The following is a 20,782-nucleotide window of genomic DNA, read 5'->3' on the forward strand; positions in this document are numbered from 1 at the left end:
CATAAAACAAAAAAAAAACAAAAAACAAAAAAAAACACCCCTTGGCCCCTACACAGATTGTGCACACCACAATTTGTTATTAAATGTATTTATGCATGCACGTGCTGTAAGTATGTTACTGTAACGTCTTAAACTTTGGGATGTGTGTACTGGTGGTGGTTCAGGCCAATTTGAAGAAACACTAGGACGTAGCTCGCTCACTAGAAATACTATATGGTCTCCCCCATACAGGCTGAGCCAACGTGTAAGTTAATAGGTTACTGTTTTATTAGTACCGTGGTCAGGAATCCTTTATACTTCAGGCCAGAATCTGAGCTTCAGTGACAGGGTCACATTTGAACTTTGAACTGAAGCAGCTTTAAAAAGCCACATGGCTGAAATCAGACGTGCCTCACAAGCATTACAACATCATCGAGGACGACAAAGGACGGGCTCTTCCTCCGTCCTCCTCCTCTTCCTCACCGGCTGCAGGTAAACAGCATTTGGGAAAGGTGAGCGTGACACCGGTGACGACTGCTTTCAGGCACCCGCATGGCGTGCGCGTGCGCATGTACGTGGGGCTTTCCACAGCAACGCGGAGCCATGGCGGCGGCTACCCGAGCAGAAATATTTATCCGCTCCGTGTACGGTTTAATGTAGGGTTAACTTACTAGAAGCAGACGTAAGTCATTGAACCAGATAGTTATGTCATCCTCCAACTGCTCACCTGTCAAAGGCTGCTCCTGAGGCGAGGTAAACTGAGTGACGATGACTATTAGCACTTACGTTACTGACTTAGCAAAGGTACTCTGCACTTGCCGTTACTGTTAGCTGGCTACCATTCGCGTGCTAACTAGCATATCAGTCTTTAAGCTAACGATAGGACATTCTGGTGTCTCTAATATCAGTATGCTGTGATTTCTGCTGTACAATAACGTTAAATGTTGTTGCTGACCTAGCTAACGATAGTAGCTAACGATGAGCTAACCAGTTACAGAGTACATCTAACGTCCAGATGAGGATGTGATAAGTTAACGTTTCCTACAATCAAAGCAGCTAACAAGTCCTGTAAGCTGTCAGTGTCTAAATTAACGTTATCGTTTTCTTCCTGTTTCGTGGTTGGTGCTGACAAGCTCACCGTTTGTTGTGGTATCTGTGCAGTAGCTAACGTTACTTATTTGACCTAATGCTATCGTGACACCGGCTCCTTGTAAACAGTACACGTTTACCGAAGTTGACATTAATGTCATTATGTGCCAAACTTATTCTTATGCTGACACCTCATCCATACAAATCAGCACTTACGTGCTCTTAAAAGCATCCTATGCCAGTCAACACCTGTTAAAGGGTTACTGTTTTGTTTTGTTTTGTTTTTTTTCTTTCAAATTTTAGCTAGCGTAGTCCCTCAACTACAAGTGATGTATACTTTGCATTTATGCTGACTGTGTAACTTTAGATGATTAGATGTGGTTTTTCCTGCTGTTCCAGGCAGCTGCTGGTTTCCATTAATTTCCTTATGGCATGAAAATCACTCTGGAAAACTTCCTGGGGTTTTCAAATTCATCACAGGAAATATCAAGTCTGCATTAATTTTTGTCAAAGTTGTACTTTGGCACATAAAGCAGTGCAAACCTTTCAGATCAATTCGTAATTAAACTGCACAAGTGCTGAAACCATTGGTCGGTTAATCTGCCCCAATATAAGCCATTAATTGTTTCAATCATTTATCAAGCAAAAATGGCAACCACTTTGTGGCTACAGCCTCTTCACTGTTAAGGTGTTTTGCTCTTCTCTGTTCTATATCAGTGTAAACTGGGTTTGGAGCGTTGGTCAGACAACAGCAGAAATTATAAGACATCACGTTGGGCTCTGGAAAACAATTTCAAATATTTTTTAGATTTTTTTTTTAAGTTACATTATCACTTTTTTCGTTTAGTTCTTCCTTTGTAACCCCTTTCTCCTCTTATTCAGACTTGGATATGTTGCACCAGATGGAGTGGGATTCGCCAGATAATGGTCTGGCAGCATTAATGGACCACCCCCCTCACTTATCTGAATCTCCTCTGTCGAAGCCCTCCACCACCAAAATCTCCGAACATGAATTCTCATGTCACTGTTGCTACGACATCTTGGTGAACCCCACCACCCTGACCTGTGGCCATAACTTTTGCCGCCACTGTCTGGCTCTGTGGTGGGAGTCCTCTCACAAGAATGAGTGCCCTGAGTGCCGGGAGAAGTGGGAAGGCTTTCCTAAAATCAACATACTGCTGAGGTATGCTTTTCACAGCCAGATCATATCAGCGAGTGAGTGTTTGATTTTCTGACCACAGTATTCACATTTCTCTCATGTACAGCAGAGAAGAGAGACCCACTTTCAACTTCCAAAGACACAAGTGTGTGTGTGTGTGTGTGTGTGTGTGTGTGTGTGTGTGTGTGTGTGTGTATGTGTATGCGGGCACGTGTGTGAGTGATTGTGTGCCTGTGTGTCAGTGTATCTGTGTGTGTATTTGTGTGTGTGTGACAGGTATGGTTCAAATACACTGTCACAAAGCAAGATCTAGATATCATTTGAAAATTTCTGATATTTGTGCTGATGCAGTTATTGAGTGTCCATACTAGGGCTGTCCGAACTGTCCAAAAAAAAAAAAAACGTTTGAAAATCTATGTTTGCGCCTTGTGTCCGTAAGAGGGAAACCAATACAACATACGTACTACTTGTATATATTTCAATTAAAGGTCTTTCAAAAGATCTTCATACGTACACATTACAAAATAAACAACTTCATTTTCAATCAATGAAAGTGACATTTCGAGTTGTTATTTTTTTTGTATACTAATGGGGACAACAGTTTTTCAAGTTATCTCAATATTGAGCGGGAGTGCTTCAGTTGGCAGCCAGGAAACAGGCTGCAGTGTAATCCCTCTGGGCGTTTGCACACCATCAGTGAACATCCACTGAAAGTGTTTGCTTTGACACTGACAGACTCAGATTGTTAGAAGTGTGTGAAAACATTCTGGAAAGGATCCCTACAGAGACAGACCTTTTTGTTAAAGAGTAAGATCCGCTTTGTTTAACCACTAACAGCTGCTTTTTTCACACAATCAAATATTAATTTTCACTGTCAAATGTATTTGAATATAGACTTGAATTTAGAACATTTGTTGAACAACCCTAGTCTGTATCCAAAACATTGCCTTATTTTGGGAAATATAAATCTATTTTTTTCTGGAAACCCCCTTTTTAATGTAACAAATTATGCCAAAGTTTTCAAATGGCAAACATTTTCTGAACTCAATTAATTTGGTCACAAAAATGCTGATTACAGTTTACCGAAGGTGACATCTGAAAAAAGTCTTCTGTCTAAGCAGCAGTCCAAAACCCAAAGATATTCAGTTCACTGTCACAGAAGACCAGAAAGTTTTCATATTAGTGAAGCTTAAACCACGAAATTCATACCATTTTTGCTTTAAAAATAATTTAAGTAGTTGCAGATGAATTTTGCATTGATTGATTAATCATTTCAGCTCTACTTGACAGTCTTGTTATGGACAAAGAAAGTATAAAGGTTTGATACCTAGTCCTAATTGAGGGGTCGTTATTGCTAACAAAACTGTATTATTGTGTAAATCCTCCATAAAGACGTTGTCTGCCATCTCCACCTTCCATCTGCCTGATATACTGAATTAGGAACTCTAGTTTAATGAACTTCTTCCCATTTTGAGTATGTTTACCTGCACTAACCTGGTCAATGCCAAAACCCTACAAACATAACTATACATTCACCACCATTATCTACTAATTGCACTTCTTAACTGAATGTTTTTCTTTCTAGGGATGCAACTGACAAGCTGTTCAGTGAGGTCGTTCAGCGGAGGAGAGAAGAGATCCAGGCTAACCCCAAAATCTCCCGGAGCTTGCTGGCCTTCCAGAGGTAGTACACTTCACTCTGTGATACAAGTCGTTTTGGTCTAAAGCTTTGGGACAGTGTGTGAACTCAGTATGCACTGAAAATGTACTGTGGCATTGCACTCCTGTAACTTTGTCAGACTCATTATGGCCAGTTTTCAAAACAAAAAGGATCAAAATCAATGTAGTTGAAACCCTCCAACCAATCAAGAGCACGAAGTCTGACCAATCAGCTCTCTGAAGACTGAGATCAGCTGATGAAATGAGTCAAGTCTGGTGTGCTGCTGCTTGGTTGGAAAGAAAACCTTCAGCCACTCGGCCCTCTGTGGAATAGTTTGGACATGCCTGCCCTACATCATACAGAATCTTGTATCATCAGGACAGTAGACAGGAAGCGGAAGATGTGTGTTACTCAGGAACATCAACAAGGGCGACATCTTGTGGTTGTCTCCAGACAGGCGGTAACCTCTAACCGCCTTTGTGCCGTGAAGCAAAGGAAACAGCATCTGTTAAATATCTCCATGTTTTTAGGTATGGTGACAACTTGGGGCGATCCAGGACAAATCAGCACAAAGGAGCAGGTTTCTTCTTTTCTGGAGTCCTCACCGCACTCACGTGTGTGGCTGTAAGTGTCCAACAGCAGTAAAAAATAAAAACAATCTCTCCCTTCACAATTAACATATTATCTACTGCCGTATGACTGCGTAACTGGCCTCAGAATTGATGCTATGGTACGTCGCTACCGTTCTCCTCTAACTAAAGTGATGTCTTCAAATTGCTTCTTTTGTCCATTCAATAGTCCAAAAGCTAAAGACTTCATTTACTGTCATAAATGACAAAGAAAAACAGCAAATCATCATATTTAAGAAGCTGGAACCAGCAAATGTTTGACATCTTTGCTTGAAAAATGAAACAAGTCATCGATTATCAAAATAGTTGACTACTTGATTAATTGATTAATCTTTGCAGCTGTAGTTTAAGCAGTTTGCATTTTTGGATTGGTAAATAAGATTCATACTCGTAAAATATAGCAAGTATTATCAGTTTCCATTGTTACATTCTTACTTTACAATGGTGCATTACTAATCAATGTTATTTTATAATACATAATATCTGGCTGAAGAGTTTGTTTTCCTTGTGCCCACTTTTACTCCACTGTATTGCAAAATGTGCCTTTGGAGGTCGGTTGTTCATATCATGTATACAGACCGTGTTTATTTTGTCCATGTGGCACTCGGGAGCAACGTCACTGTGTGTTTTGCCACGAAGGCAGTAAGTGTGTGTGTGTGTGTGTGTGTGTGTGTGTGTGTGTGTGTGTGTGTGTGTGTGTGTGTGTGTGTGTGTGTGTGTGTGTGTGTGTGCTGCTTTGAGAGTGCAAATAGATTACAGCACGGTCCTGGTTTTTGACCCCAGTTCATTAATGAATATCATGACTAAATCTGGCCTTTTAATGAAAGGGGACTGAAGCTGTGTGCAAAACATCAGTTTCTTTTGGATGCTTTTTGACTGTGTTTTGAAATGGAAAGGATGAGATGTGAATAGTTTTGTCATGAAGTGACTGTTGAGTGCTGAATTGTTGGGTCTCTCTAGATAAAAGAGCTCAACCTGTACCAGCTCTATATGGAAAGTGTCCTGAGACAACTTCTGTTGTGATTTGGCGCTATACAAATAGAATTGAATTGAATTGAATTGAATATTGAAATCTGTCATGCTGAAACAAAAATAAGAGGAGGAGTTCCAAGATGAAAAGACTTTCATCATTTCAAGTAACATAGAACTTCAATTTAATAAATTTTTACATTTTAAAGTTACCTCCATATGCCCACCAACCCTTCCCAGCCTTTGTTTAGATGTGACCTTGTTCTGAAGAGGACACACTGTGTGCTTATTTCAATACCTATTCTATAGACCAAAAGATTCATTGTGAAAATTATCGATAGATGAATCAATAATGAAAATAATCAGTAGTTGCAGCCACCACGTAAACCTCTTATACCCTTCTTCTCACCAGGTGATGGTGCTGGTGTATCACTGGAGCAGCGGTGTGGTAGACCAGCACGATCCACTGATCAGTAAACCTGTGTCTCGCTGGACGGCAGAGGAAGTCATGTCGTGGCTGGATCACTTGGGTCCCTGGGCTCAGCTTTACAGAGAATCCTTCCAGCAGGAGAACGTCAATGGAAGGTAGATAAATTACACAGAATATTATTAAGGTGCAGGTTTTCTTTTCTCGACCTGATTGTGAAATGCAGACACATTATACCCTCTAAAGCAGAACTGAGTTGAGCCATTCGTTCAATACATTGTCATCTTTCAGTGGAAGTACTAAAGTACTTCTAGTTACTAGTAGCTTTCGACCTACAGAGACCACCCTACAGTGTGTAAAGAGTGTTGCAGCTCATGCTGTAGATCATTATGTTTATGCCATGCGGTGTTGATCTCTTCACTTTAGGCTGCTGTTGATGCTGGGGGAAGAAGAGTTGTTAAAACCTCCTTACAGCATCGAAAATCAGGCTCACCGACGGGCTGTTGTGGCTGAACTGGACAGAGTTAAAGCCCTGGGGGTCAAACCTCCCCAGAACCTCTGGGAATACAAGGTAAAGGTCTGCTCCAGGACGCTGATTATACCACAGAGAAACGGCTGATCATGAGCCTTTCCAGAATGCTGAAAGTTGTATCTTAGCTGCTTCCCATGCTGGTGGAAGTGATCTGTAATCTGTGCATCTTTAGATGTATAAGTATAGATGTTTTGAATTGGATGTGATAGTACCTCTGAGCAAGTTAGTGTGCAACATCTTGTTACACTTCTAGTCTAACACATCATTTAAGGATGTAACATTTGCTTTTAGTCTCCACTCCCTTCATTTTAGAGAATACCTTGTAATTAAGATGTTTAGAACTGAGTCTCCTGTCAGTGTGTTCGTTATCCAACCTAATGACCGTCCACTCACTTTCTTGTATTTCTGTCACTTTCTACCAGGCTGCTAATGCAGGGAAGTCTCTGTTCTTGCTGTATGCACTGAAGCGCTCCCCTCGTCTCACGCTCCTCTATTTGTATTTATTCGATTACGCTGAAACCTTCCTGCCCTTCCTGCACACCTGCTGTCCGGCCATCACACACATCGATCACTCAGTGGAGAGCAACTTCCTCAACACACAGGTGACACTTTGCAGACTGCCAGCTGTAGATACTATACATTAATATACACATGATGTTCTGGGCTCTGAAGAGATTATGATGGTGCCGTGAGCTTAAATATCCCTTTAAAGAGTAAGAACGGTGATAATTTTTAGTCAGCAAATCCTTCTAAATGACCAAAATACACTGCAGTGCTTCTGTTGGTGCTACTGAATGAACATGTCACCCTGTGTAGTGTGTATTGTGGCTCATTGATGTGCTTTTAATAGTTTTTGGACAGCAGAGGAGATCTGTGGCACAGAGGAATAATCAGGCTCTGGCTACACTGAGAATATTTGTTGGTGGGATCAATTTATTGTTGCTTTTCATGAGATTTGTTGTATCTTTCACTTGATTTAAAGCTTTAAAGTTGGGATTTTATTATGTAGGCAAACAGAGGTGGTGGATCCAAACCATCTTCCTCCTTGCTAATTAACTGTTACTCATCTGTCTTACATTAATCCCTGTTTTAATTGTTTACAAGCACTTTCCAACCATCATTTTTTGTCTTCTGTGATGTTCCTGTGTTTGTCAGTTGGAGCCCAGTTGGCGACAGTGGGCAGAGTTTCTTGTGAAGTACCTCCTGCTTCCATACCAGCTGATAGCAGAGTTTGCTTGGGACTGGCTGGCTGTCCACTACTGGACATCTCGCTTCATTATTGTTAACACCATGCTGCTGTCTGTGCTGGAAGGCTGCGCCCTGTGGAGACTCTGGACAAGAGCCACGATCAGGTAAACACAGATGGAAGGCTGGGTTTTTCTTTCTCTTTTTTCTTTTTAATACAGACAGTCACTTACAGACCTTTTCCACTGAAGTAACGACCCATTACCTGTAGCTGCACATAATCTTAACTCTTAAGACAGCTTGCTGTATTAATTGTGTCATATTACTCACCAGTTACTCTAATTTAAGCTGCAACCTGCTCCACTTAGTTGCTTGATGAGATTGCAGCATGTGGACATCACCTGCGCCTGCAGCTGCTCGCTGTCTGAAAACACCTGAAGACTTTGCTGTTATGTTGTCAGTTTCCACTGTGTTTTACAACGTAGAACATTTCAGATACTTTCAGACAGTTGCAGAAAGAGGTCGGAACATCAGAACATCCACTCCTTGATTCTCTCACGATTTAGAAAATAATGTGATGGAGAAGAATAATAATGATTCTTAAAAGCACCTTTCATATAACTCAAAGAGCCTTCACATGAAGCAGAACAGAGAGGTGGTGAACAAACAGTGTCCTCTCAGCAATGCAGACTGTGGGATACTGAACAATCATTTCTTCTCGCAAGCTTTTGTTTCTGTTGCATGTGTTTGAAAATTCCTACACTACTTGAACATGGCAGGCTACTTGTTAAGTTATAGATGGGCTTCATACACTAATGTGTATCTTCCACTTTCCTTAGGTCTCTGCCGCGCAAGATGTGGAACCACTTGTGGAAGATGTTATCTCAGGGGTTTGCCTTCGCCCTCCTGTGGCCTTTTGTCCCTCAGTTTGTGTGTAACTGCCTCTTCTACTGGGCTCTCTACTTCAGTCCCATTATTAATATAGATCTGGTGGTGCAGCAGCTAATGCACCCGGAAACACAGGCACTGTAACAAACTGCATGCAGGCAGTGCCCGAGTAACGCCACACAGTTCATAGCAAATAAAATAGCCAGAAATCAGGTTGCTGAAGAAGTGCTTATTTTTAGCAGTACACTTACATGAGACTGGCTTATTTGCTGTTGGAAGGGAAGTTTTCTCACTTCCTTTTCTTGTCTCTCTGCTGGATGCTTGCCACGTGGACCAAGAGAGGCACTGGGCTATTGTAGGAGAAACAAAAGCAACAAAATATGTGAGATGTTATTGATTAGGAGAGATTTTACTGCAGCTCTCTCTCTCTCTCTCTCTCTCTCTCTGTCTCTCTCTCTCTCTCTCTGTCTCTCTCTCTCTCTGTCTCTCTCTCTCTCTCTCTCTCTCTCTCTCTCTCTCTCTCTCTGTCTCTCTCTCTCTGTCTCTCTCCCTCTCCCTCTCCCTCTCTCTCTCTCTGTCTCTCTCTCTCTCTGTCTCCCTCTCTGTCTCCCTCTCTCTCTCTCTCTCTCTCTCTCTCTCTCTCTCTCTCTCTCTCTCTCTCTCTCTCTCTCTCTCTCTCTGCGTACACAGTGCACTCATAAACCACATTGCCTAAATGGTCCAGAGGGCAGTTATGCAAATGATGGGTCACGTTCCATCACTGGTGGTAGTGAATGGCCTCATAAGGAGTTTTCTGACAGCTTTGTAGCACTGAGATGGATGTGAGCTTTTATACACACTTGGCTACTGAAGGTGGAGCAAAACAAGTATTGATAAAATTCATCTTTGTTTAACTTATTTTGTTAAATGTCTTAATCGCATGTTCTCAACAAACAGTTAAATGAACAACAGCTGCTTGAAAAGTATCAAGTCCAGTAATTTAAGTGTATATGAATCTATATTCTGCAGAAATTTTGATGCATTCTTTCTGTGCAGTTCTGGCTTGGCTGTGATCTTGGTGCTACAGAGCTGTCTGAAAATTCTCCCGGTGAGGTTTGGTAACACGGCTGAGAAATGTGTCAGACGTTGAGGTTTGTAGTTCTGCAGTCCGACGGGAACTTCAGGCTTTACAGCTGATTCAGTGAAAAACAGAAACATCTCACTCTACATGTGGCACTTAGATTTTAAGTATAACATATGGTCTTAATTTTTTCGAGGTCTCTTCTGATTTTGATGATTTTAAGGAGAAAGTGTTCGAAGCAGGTTTTATTGGCTGGTAGTGGTGACACATATTGCTTTGCACATTTTTTTTTTATTCAAGAACGTTTTGTTCACAGTCTTCATTTCCATGTGATGGGTGGGTAGAACTAATCAAGGACTTTTATTTTTTACATAGTTCATTTGCACTTAAAAGTTCTACACTGTGATTTTGTTCTTCAATGTTCTCTAATGACAAAGAAAAAAATAAAGATTTTTACATGCCATCCTGCTGTGGGGATTTGTTTTTGTTGTGACTTAGTTGCCCGACAATTTCAATGTAGGACAGTTAAAATAAGAATCTCAGGATGTGATGGTCTTAAAAACACAAATATCATTTATTGAACAAATGCATGTCTTGTCAAATACTTGTAAAGGAGTTCTCCACTACACAATTACATAAGATTTATTGTTAGGGGGAAACTCGTGTCACAACAGGTGAAAAAGCAAAAAACATTTGAAATGAAATAATTTAGATAAAATAGATAAATAGGAAATTCTATAAAGTATGTGCATTATAAACATTACTCATCTTAAATACGATATTATTTTCCTTCTGTTACTGCACCTGAGCAAAGCACAGAAATGTTTCCTCGTGTATGTTTCCTCGTACTAACCTTTAAAAATGCTCCAACATCAGATAAAAGTGAATGTATAAATACTATTGACTTTCAAAGGTCCTTTGGGCCACTGGATTCCACAGGTTCAGTGTTATGCATGCTGTGATCCATGTGTCAATAACATCTTTTTACATAATGTGTATTTTCATAAACGCATATGCCAGGACAGATTTTATATAGTATCATATATAGCTAAAACCTGGTGAAAACAAAATTTTTTAGCCCAGCATTTGATTAAAATATTTAATGGCCATGAGTTGATTTAATATGCAAGTACAATTTTTAAAAAAATAATACACACTACCTAAAACACTAAATAAAATGTAAAATAAAATAAAAACTTCAAATAGAGACTAAATATAAGGCCATAACGTTGACTCTAAAATGAAACGATTCTACCATGTAGAATGATAGTAGCCAGTAATACTGTACACTGTGCATTTGTGCTCAACTTCATATTGCTAAATACTGTTGTCCTAATACATAAATAATAAATGTGATGAAATATTTAATTTAGGTAAACAGTTGGAATTGTGAATTGTGAAATGATTAGCTGATTTGTATGTCGCGCGGTGCCCTACAAATGAAATTTGATTGATTGAAATCTTTCAAACGACCGCCCTCTAGTGTTCAACGGCAGGCATGGCAGCAACGGTGGTCGCCATAACAACGTAGGCACTGTCTCAAAAGAGCACTGAAGACTGAATACGCAAAAATAACTAAAACACAACTACTGCAGGCGAATTTAAACTTGATAAATATTCAGAACGATTCTATTCAGCTCTAACGTAAGATTATATAAATATGAATCCTATTTTTGACCTAGCTTACCGTGTCAGTGTTAAATCATCGCGCGTTTTTAACTCGTGGACAGCACTTTAGCGTCTTTCCCTTACGTCATTGTTGCGGAAGTGAAAAGTCTACGTGGGGAAGAAAGGTTGGTCTGACCGCGTTTGAATACCTTACACACCAACAGCACCCATGTCCAATCCAGGTTAGCTCTGTCCCCAGTCGAAACAGTCTTCCTCCCCGCCCCCGTAAGGCAAATGGACGCGTTGGGCAGCCGCCGGGGCGTATAAATGGGACTGAGAGCCGACGACAGCTTGTAATGCTGCGCCGGGTGCGGCAGTCTCTCCGGCAGGTGCTGTTCCTGATGGCCCGGAGACCGGGTCTGCTCTGCGGGGCTATCGTACTCGGCGTCCTGCTCGTCCTGGCCGTCAAATTCACATGCAGGTAACAGTCAGGAGTGTAAACAGCTTCTGTTTATGTACTGTTAATATGAGCTTGTATTTGCAGGAGTACATGAAACCTCCTGAATATCATGACTGAACATATTGGCTGCTTTGCTGAGAGATAGATGTTGTAGCCTTAATACAATGTAAATTAGCCGCTTATTATGATAATCTAGGTGCTGGGAGTCAATTAGGGTCATCAATATGTTGTGCGCCTGATCTGAAACTGACGTGTACTACAGGACAAGAGGATTAATGCTTTAAACCGTTTAAACAGACAGTGTACTACCCAAGAGTTTTACTGTGTACCATCCCTTCAGTGTCAGGATTTCATGAAGGTTTTGGAGACAAGAGGACCATTGCTCTGTAGTAAATGACACACATTCAGTGAGCCCAGCGGTCCAGATCACAGCTGCGATGACTGAAAGTTGAAGCAAATTGCAGACAAATGATCTCAGACTGCCTCCCATCCAGTTGAGGTGGAAGAAGTATTGAGTAAAAGTAGTCATGTCATTGTACTGCATTACAAGTAAAAATCCTTCATTCAAAACAGAAGTCAAATGTACAACCAGCAAAATCTGTAGAGCTGAAACAGTTCACCCCATTACTTGAGACAGCTAACCATCAGCTGTTTTTATTAATTGATCAATCATTTGACTTTATCATGACTTGATTTAGATTTGGGGTTTTTTTTTGTTTGTTTGTCTTTCCTGGTCGAGAATCACAAAGGCTGCGTTGGCAACTGCAAATGAAAGTTTTCACAGCATTTTGGGTGCAAATCCAGGAGGCTCATTGATCCTGTCGTTTAGGAAGCTGATGTTATGCAAAGCCTTCACATCATATCCGGGGATAATGTCAGTAAATCTGAGTGAAATACAGGCTTTGCTTATCCTGTACGAACACACCGCACGGGGGGTGATTTCTAAATCACACGAGGTCCCCCGTAACACTAATCCCTTGCGAATAGCGCTGTAGTTTGAGCACACAACAACAGACTTTTCTTCCTGTGGTCCCAGCTGTGTTGATCACACCAGCGAAGACTGAAACTTGAGGCAAATTGCAGACAAATGATGTTGGACACGCTTTGCCTCTTGACTCTGGCAGAGCTGCTCCACATGTGACAACCCCACACTGAAATCTGTTCTTTCTGCAGCCGTGCTAATAATGTGGTGGCACCAGCTCGGCCTCCGGTGCGGTTCTTCTCTGCCGAGGCCCCGGTCGTGGACCTCTACTTGGGCCAGCTAGACCAGGTGAGACAGATATTTTACAGTCTGCACGGTTAACTACAAATGTTAGTCCCCGTTAGTAATCAATTAAAGATCATGCAGAATTACAGCAACATTTTCTCTCCAGGTGGAGCGTCTGAGGAGTGTGGCGGAGGTATCGCTCATCTTCTTCTACGCGCCGTGGTGCGCTCACTCCATGGCTGCCCGGCAGGAAGTGCAGCAGGTCGCTAGGAAGCTGGCCAAACAGGTACAGAACACCTGAGGACACAACGAGCACAATTGTTTCAGTAGCAAATAGCAACTTTGTCAGATGACCTCTGACATGGTAGCAGAAAACTAGTGTGTTATGGCAACACGCTTGTCAGTCTACGAAGACACGTTAGACATCCAGAGGAGTAAATACAGCTTAGAAAGTTATGAAGTTGAATGTGTTCGACTGTCAGGATGTCGTTCATTAGGCACTAACTTTTGAGGTCTGTTTTTGCACACGTGACTGAGACTGATGACACACATCACACCGTGTCTGTGGTCTGGAAATTGTTTCTTTGTTCAGCTCTTTTTTCTGCCTTCTCTCACACACACACACACACACACACACACACTCACACAGGTGCAGTTTGTGGCTGTGAACTGCTGGTGGAGTCAGGGGAAATGCAGGAGGCAGAACCGCTTCTATCAGTACCCGATCATCCATTTGTTTTACAGAAGGTAAGACGGACAACGCTCGTTGTAATGTTATATGGTGAAAAATGTGACAGAATGACATGCCTTTAACACTCTTGTACAATTTGTAGTTTCTTTGCAGTAGCAGCGGCAGCCATATTTGAAGCATTGTAGTCCAGCACAGGCTCATTGGTTCTGTTGATATTGAGCTTCAGGTGATTTTTGTTGCACCATGTGATGAAGCTCTCTGTCAGTCCTCTGTACTTCTCTGGAAAAATGAAGTGAAAACAGCATGCTTCTCAGCGGAAATTAGTCAGTGCAATCCTGTATGTAAACATAGTGAGAATTTCCATCACACCAAAAAAAATACACTTAATACCTTTTATTGTTATTATTACCGTCAGCGTCTTCACTACATGTGTTTCGAGTCTGGACAGACATGGATGTGAACTACGGTGCTAGCATATAACCATGAGGCGGTCATTGTAGTTTCCTTTGTGTTTCTGTGCTGCAGGTTTGGGCCTATAGAGTACAAGGGTCCATTTGTGGCTCCATATGTGGAAAGTTTCATCCTCAGAGTCATCACACCACTCACTTACCTCCCCTCCAGAGCCAGACTTGAGGAGTTCCTCTCCTATCACGAGGTATTGTTTGACTTCAGGCCATCTGAAGGAGAGTTGACAGAAAAGCATGTGAAGAGTTATACAAGTCCCTAATATTAGCTCTCTGTATCACTGCATCTTTATGTATGTCTTCTTTTAATAAGACTATATGTCCATGTGATATGTTCTAATTGGCTGTCTCGTGTGTTTCTAGCCTCGGGTGGTGGGTTTCTTCCAGTTTAACTCTTCTCCACAGCCGCCGGGGTACATCACATATCTGTCCTCTGCCCTGCAGGCCCTGAAAAGGGGTAAGAAGAGATCATACAGGCCTGAAGACAGTTCATTCAGCATATTTAATCATGTCGAGTATTTAAGATTAGACTGGAAATGGGCATGTTTTGGAGAGCTTGGTCATTTTAACTGTGACGATAGCAGTGAGTAGGTTATAAATAGGATAAATGGACAGTGATGTGGAAAACATGGGTAATGTCTCTGCTGAGCGCGCACTCTTTACTTGCTGATCACTTTATCAACTGCACTGTGAGCGAGGATAAAAGGACAGAAACGTCTCCGCACTGAGTCTCTCTGTTTTCTGGTGCAGATTTCCGTGGTGTCGTGCGTTTCGGGGTTGTGACCAACAAACAGGTGGCGGAGGCCCTTTCACTAGAAGATGAATCCGTTTACCTTTCCAGAAGATTAAACTCCTCTTTGGTGAGTGAGACAGAACGTAAAGCACTGGTTTAGAAAATGTAAGCAAACGCTGAATTCATTTTACTGTTACTTAAGATGTATACTCAGGGATTGCACCAACATCCTGCTGTATGTTTTCCTCTGTCAGATTTTCCCTCGAAGGGAACGGAACTTCACGTCAGAGGCCATCTGCAGGTGGGTGTTTGAACACCACGAGACCGTCCTCCATTGGCTGCAGCCTCCAGGAACAAAGTCCCGCCTCCTGGAATACGAGCTGACTAAAGGTCCGGCACTGCTGCTTTTCCTGCCACACAATCCGCTCGGGTCCAGTCCCAGTCCCATACTACAGCAGGTGAGCAGGGATGGGACCAAAATTTGCTTAGCTTGCCTCGAAAGTAGACACAAGTCAGTCTACTTTTTCTTGTTCTTTGTCTTCTTCTTGTTCTCTTGATTCTTGTCCTCTTCTATTGTCCTATTCTCCTCGTTCTTCTTCCTCTTCTTCTTCTTCATGTCCTATTTGTTCCCCTTCTCCTCCTCCTCCTTCTTCTTCTTAGTCTTCTTCTCCGTCTTGCTCTCCTCCTTCTCCTCCTCCTCCATCTTCTTCTTTTCTTCTTCTCCGTCTTGTTCTCCTCCTTCTCCTCCTCCTCTGTCTTCTTACTGCCTTGTTTCTTTTGTCTTTCAGGTTGCAGACATTGCTTTGCGCTATCATTCCTGTGACAACAGTAACCACTCCAGCTTGGACAAAAGTTTCACCTCCCACTCGCTGTGCTGCCAGTCAGTTCTCCTCCCAGAGTCCAGTACTAGTGTGTGTGAGGTGTGCCTCAGCTTGTCACGCTCCATCCTGTCCGGCTCCTCTTTCTGCTGCTCGTTCCCCTCCGCGGCTCAGGGAGGAGACGTGTTGCATTCTTATCTGAGACATTGCTGCCTACACCAAGAATCTGCTCCAGTGTCCATAAAAGACACAAACTCAGTGGGCTGTAGCAACTTTCTCAGCAGCTACAGCCCATTTAGTCAATACAGTGCCTGCTGTAGAAAAGTAGAACCTCATCTCAATGAATCACAAGCCAAAGAGGATCCAGACATGCAAAGAGGCCCCCTTACGCCTCCTTCTTCGTCCATGGCTCCATCCTCTGGCCCTCAGCAGGGAGGAGACGGCATCACAGGGCTCCGGTGTCAGACCAACAGGACACTCAGGTTTTATCTGCTGGATGTTGCTCTGAACTGGCCTCTGGCAGTGAGGCTCGGAGCGACCGGCAACAGAAGTGCTTCTCTTCACCAGGAGGCCGGTGCACAAGGTCACGTGAGCGGCGAGAAGTCGTTTGCAGCTATTGTGAACCTGAAGGATGAGGTTCATTATGTTCTCCACCGCAGCCCAGCAGCCACACTGACGGAGTCTCTGGGTAAGTTAAGGGCAGCGTTTCATTCATCTGGTCTGTGCGTGCTAAATGCCACTAAGATGGATGCATCTTTAGTCTGAAAACACATTTCTTGGTTTTGTGTTGCCTCCTGTTGATGGACTTGGGGATACTTTGGCAGCCACACTTAGTGCCTATATGCTGTGTGTGTGGAACGTTGAGGCGTTTATCAGTGTGTTGCTGCTGTGCTTGTTCAGATTCACAGACTCTGTTTACAAAGTTTGGTGCAAATTCAATATACCACCAAAGACAAAGCTGCCGTTTTGCGTATCATGCAGATCAGCTGATGTGGCTTAGTTTCATGGTCTTTTGCATACTGAACATATGCAGATGTTTTCAGGGAATAGTCACCGCAAAGAAATGTCCAATGAATTGGACACAGGACGGTGGTGTGGCTTTCAAAGTTCTATGTGAGAGTAAAAATTTAACTTTAAACTTATAAAAGTGTTGTTATGAGCTCCCACAGGATGTCTAATGATGTCATGGTGGTCTGTATTTATATGTTTCTAATGAACAGAAAAGATAAGATCGTGCACCTGCATGTGCTTCTCAATCCACTGTCATCTTCAAACATCAGGCAGTGTTGGCATGTTTATTCACTAAATGAGAACAGACCCCTTTAAGCTGTATTTTGTGAGGGTATTATGTCTTATATTAACCGTGTCAGGTCTGTTGTCTCATCAGGATGTCATGATAATGGCTCATTCTCAGATGATAGAAAAATGTTAATGTCAGTGACAGCAGTAGGTGATAAAGTTATAAAGCAAAAACCACAACTACAACAAATCTTGCCACTGACCCTGGTGTTAAAATTGTTCTTTCAGCTGAATATCAATCAATACTTTCATGTTTGTCCAAATAGAAATTAAAGTCATCCTGAGAGCATTTGTTTAATTGCTAAACTTAATGATCCCTTAAGGTTTTTTACCTGCTCTGTGCAGGTTGGAACTTGTTGACTGTGTGCCAGAAAAACCTTCACTGCTACAACAGCTGTTTTAATGGAACCACAATATTCCTTTAACTGTCTGTAAGGCTCCTTTTGCAGCTCATCAGCTGGTTAAAAAATGTCATATGTGAAACTGATTCTAGCAGAACCCTGATTCCAAAAAAGTTGGGACGTTGTGCAAAACATAAAACATAAAATATATAATTTAAACACATGCTTATTCTGAACCATTTCAAACCAGTTTGGACTGGGGCCACTAAAGACTGGGAAAGTTGTGGAATGCTCCAAAAACACCTGTTGATCGTATCATGAGCATCCCCGCTTTTTTGAGTGAGGGCTGTATTGATTCTGTGTTTTCATGGTGTTTATCTTATTAAAGAGGCCTTCATCAGGAACTTCAGTGCTCCATACAGCCTCTTGCAGAGACACTTGGTGGGAGAGGAAGACAGAAAAGGAGGGGAGGGGGACAGCAGGCATCCAGACAAACACCAGCACTCGTCCAAACACCCCCTCATCACAGAACTGACCACTTCCTCCTTCCTGCCTTCCGTCATGGACCTCCAAAAGGTGAGAAAAGACTTCCTTTCATCCTTTAAGGTGTTTTTAAGGCACCGTCCCACACCGTCCCCTTCCTTATACCCCCTCCCCCCTTTGAAGGCCACCACCGCTGTGAGAGGCCTAATGTTTAGAGCAGCCTTCATTGTGTCCCATGTGGCGTAGCACACATTTAAAAGATGTGAAGATAAACCTCATTGAGTTCATGGACTTGAGAGTGTGTGTGTATGTGTGTGTGTGTGTGTGTGTGTGTGTGTGTGTGTGTGTGTGTGTGTGTGTGTGTGTTCTCCTGTAGGACGTGCTGCTCTTCTACTACACTCAGTGGTGTGGATTCTGCTCTGTTCTCAACCACATCATCATCCAGCTGGCCAGGTTATTACAGGGAAACAGCACCATCACCGTCGCCAGGTACAGTGTGTGTTTCTGCATTTGACTGTGGATTTGACAACGGGCTTCCACCTTCTCCAGCCTTTTAAAGAAGAAATACAAGTAATATAACTTCATTTTGTCTGTGTAGGGTGAATGTTGCCCGTAATGACCTTCCATGGGAGTTCATGGTGGATCACGTTCCCTCTGTTCTTCTCTTTCCCAAATACAGGTAAGTGAGACGCACACGAACACACAGACATTTGTGTTTTCCAGTCATACCTGAACATTTGGCTGCCAATGACCAGAATAGTCTGTAGAGCTGAAGCTGGAAACTTCAGGTTTTTGATCTTTTCACGCAGGATTTTTTCAAAGTTCTTTGTCTTATGTGAATGTAAACTTCAAAGTTTTTGCACTGTTGGTGAGACAAAACAAACAAAATTTTCACTCGTGTTTCCCCGTTCCTGCTTCTCTTCCAGAAAACATTTTAGTGTGAAGTTTCCAGACGACCTGCCCATCACATTACCCAACCTCCTCCACTTCATACTGCAGCACTCCGGCTCTGTGCAATATGCAGACAAACCGGTGATGGCGTCTGGTGAGGAAGAGGGTCCAGGACCCAGTGCCATCTTCCATGAAGAGTTTCTGGCACTCCAGCGTGAGGTCCAAGTGCTGCGTCACGCCCGCGAACGTCTCTCCCAGCAGCTGGCGCAGCTGTGGCGCGACAACCGGCGACTAACGTTTGACACTCGCAGCTTGGAGGCTCAGAACTTAGAGCTGCAGCAAGAAAGGCAGAGCTTAGAGGAGCAGCACCGGGAGAAAAGCCGGCAGCTCGGGGAGGCGGTGAGGCGGCTGCAGGAGCTGGCAGACACTTCTGAAAACCTGCTGAATGAGAACACACTGCTCAGGTTCCTGTTGAGGGCGCTGAAGGACAGGACGGAGGCTAAAGAACAGGCGGAGGTGGAGAGAAAAGAGGCAGAACAGAAAAGAAGCCATATGGCCTCCTGACCACAAAGTCTGCGGGGAATCCTGAGAGCAAGACAAGAGGACAGAGGGAAAGGAAGCAGTGGTTAGACCTGAGATGTAGGGAACCAGGAGGGACTTTTGAGCTAAATAAAGCTGAGATGGGGAGGTCATGTAAATCCTAGAGGCCAACGACCTAATAAATCATGTCATAAGAGAAAATGAGGATGAAATGACAGTTATGATCTGTCAGGAGAAAATCTAAGACTGCTGTTAAGTCAGGACAGAAGTAAGGAAACACTTAAAAGAAAGCAGTGTGTTTAAAGAGGGAAAGAACAGTCGGAATACTCTTTAAGTGCTGTGATGATAGTGTGATTATCTTAGAAACACACTAGAATGGAAATTAAGTGCCAACTGTCCAACTCAAACTACTCAGTTCTGATGCTGCGCATGCAAAAACGTAATGTGTGTTGACGGGTGAAATCGTAATCTGAGTTAAACGTACTACACAGACCCTGCAGCCAAACTCTTCATTGAATTACTGGAAATTCTCACCAAAGAGCTGGTGACAATGGCCAAGTGTCAAATAGTAGCCCGGTGCGAGGTCAGCACGAACAAATATACTCCAGGTGAAATAAAACATGATGGGGGCTAAAATTACCTGTAGATTACTACAAGAGCAACATCCACAGTATTAATTCCATCAGTACAACGTGTTCTCACCAATCTGCTGTTCTCAGTTTCTCTTTTTTGACAGAAATACTGTTTTCCCTTTCTGCCGTACTCCTCCAATATGAAGCTACCATCAACAAAACTCAACACTTCCTGATGTTTTCAAATTAAAAGTCTACCAATGAAGGGAAGGATGATTGAGCAAGTGTTGGAGTTTCCTTCATGTTAGCTTAAAACCGTTAAGGGAGCAAAAAGGCGAAGTGGAATGACTAACATGACTGTTGCTGTACTGACAGGATTAATGCTGTGGAAAAAATGTACTTTAAATTGAATTTATTGGGACAAAAGGTAAACATGGAGGAAGATTTGAGTTTGTGTTAACTGTGGAAGAAGGAATATTTGGTTCTCTCTGCCACAGAGGTAGTTATGAATGCAACTATTTGAGGATTTACAGCATGCACTCACCTGCATGACTGCAGGTTAGTGATGGAGAATTTGGTTGCAGGGTGAGAGGGCTACTAATGAAGCTGAGATTTATTTAATACTGAAGATGTGGCACCTACTCATCAGTCTGTAGGTCAGCCTAAGAGCACTTGAAGTAATTATCAAGATTTCTTTTTGAAGGGGATATAGTTCTTTTGTTAAACTGATCTATTTTTACAGGAATCATTGAGTCACTAAAATATTATTTCTATGTAACTATTCAGGTATTATGAGATGCTGCAATTGTTTACATGTGAAATATTGCACCTGTTTTTACTGATTAAAAAACTTTCATCTTATTGTCCTGTGTTTTGTTGTGGTTGGTGTCTATTGAACTTTATATTTGTGACCTATTTTACAAGATTTGAAATTGGTCTGCGGACCAGTGAGCTTGGTGTTGACTGTCTTTTCATGGGATTTATGTCGTAACATATAGAAAATATCCTTTAAAGATACCCTGTGGAGGTTTCTTAAACAGAAAACTACTTTTCTGTTAGTCACCACCAAAGCACATTTTGTGTATCTTTGATTCACAG

The 20,782-nt window shown here is 42.4% G+C and overlaps 2 protein-coding genes across 2 annotated transcripts; both read left to right on the top strand.

The window, feature by feature from the left end:
• Positions 1–566: 566 nt before the first annotated feature.
• Positions 567–10,040, top strand: LOC143320054 (bifunctional apoptosis regulator-like). The gene is made up of 9 exons (XM_076729430.1): positions 567–732; positions 1,951–2,251; positions 3,813–3,911; positions 4,418–4,511; positions 5,898–6,070; positions 6,339–6,483; positions 6,867–7,046; positions 7,600–7,796; positions 8,469–10,040. The coding sequence occupies exons 2-9, from the start codon at positions 1,959–1,961 to the stop codon at positions 8,659–8,661; spliced, it is 1,374 nt and encodes a 457-aa protein (XP_076585545.1). The 5' UTR covers positions 567–732; positions 1,951–1,958; the 3' UTR covers positions 8,662–10,040.
• A 1,295-nt stretch (positions 10,041–11,335) lies between these two features.
• On the top strand, positions 11,336–20,544 carry txndc11 (thioredoxin domain containing 11). Its single transcript, XM_076729395.1, has 13 exons — positions 11,336–11,666; positions 12,819–12,915; positions 13,019–13,138; positions 13,502–13,599; positions 14,069–14,198; positions 14,371–14,464; positions 14,758–14,867; positions 14,995–15,198; positions 15,529–16,246; positions 17,587–17,774; positions 18,058–18,170; positions 18,280–18,360; positions 18,608–20,544. The coding sequence occupies exons 1-13, from the start codon at positions 11,542–11,544 to the stop codon at positions 19,134–19,136; spliced, it is 2,607 nt and encodes an 868-aa protein (XP_076585510.1). The 5' UTR covers positions 11,336–11,541; the 3' UTR covers positions 19,137–20,544.
• The last annotated feature ends 238 nt before the right edge of the window (positions 20,545–20,782 follow it).

This window comes from Chaetodon auriga, chromosome 4 (genome assembly GCF_051107435.1).
Source record: "Chaetodon auriga isolate fChaAug3 chromosome 4, fChaAug3.hap1, whole genome shotgun sequence".
Taxonomy (NCBI): domain Eukaryota; kingdom Metazoa; phylum Chordata; class Actinopteri; order Chaetodontiformes; family Chaetodontidae; genus Chaetodon; species Chaetodon auriga.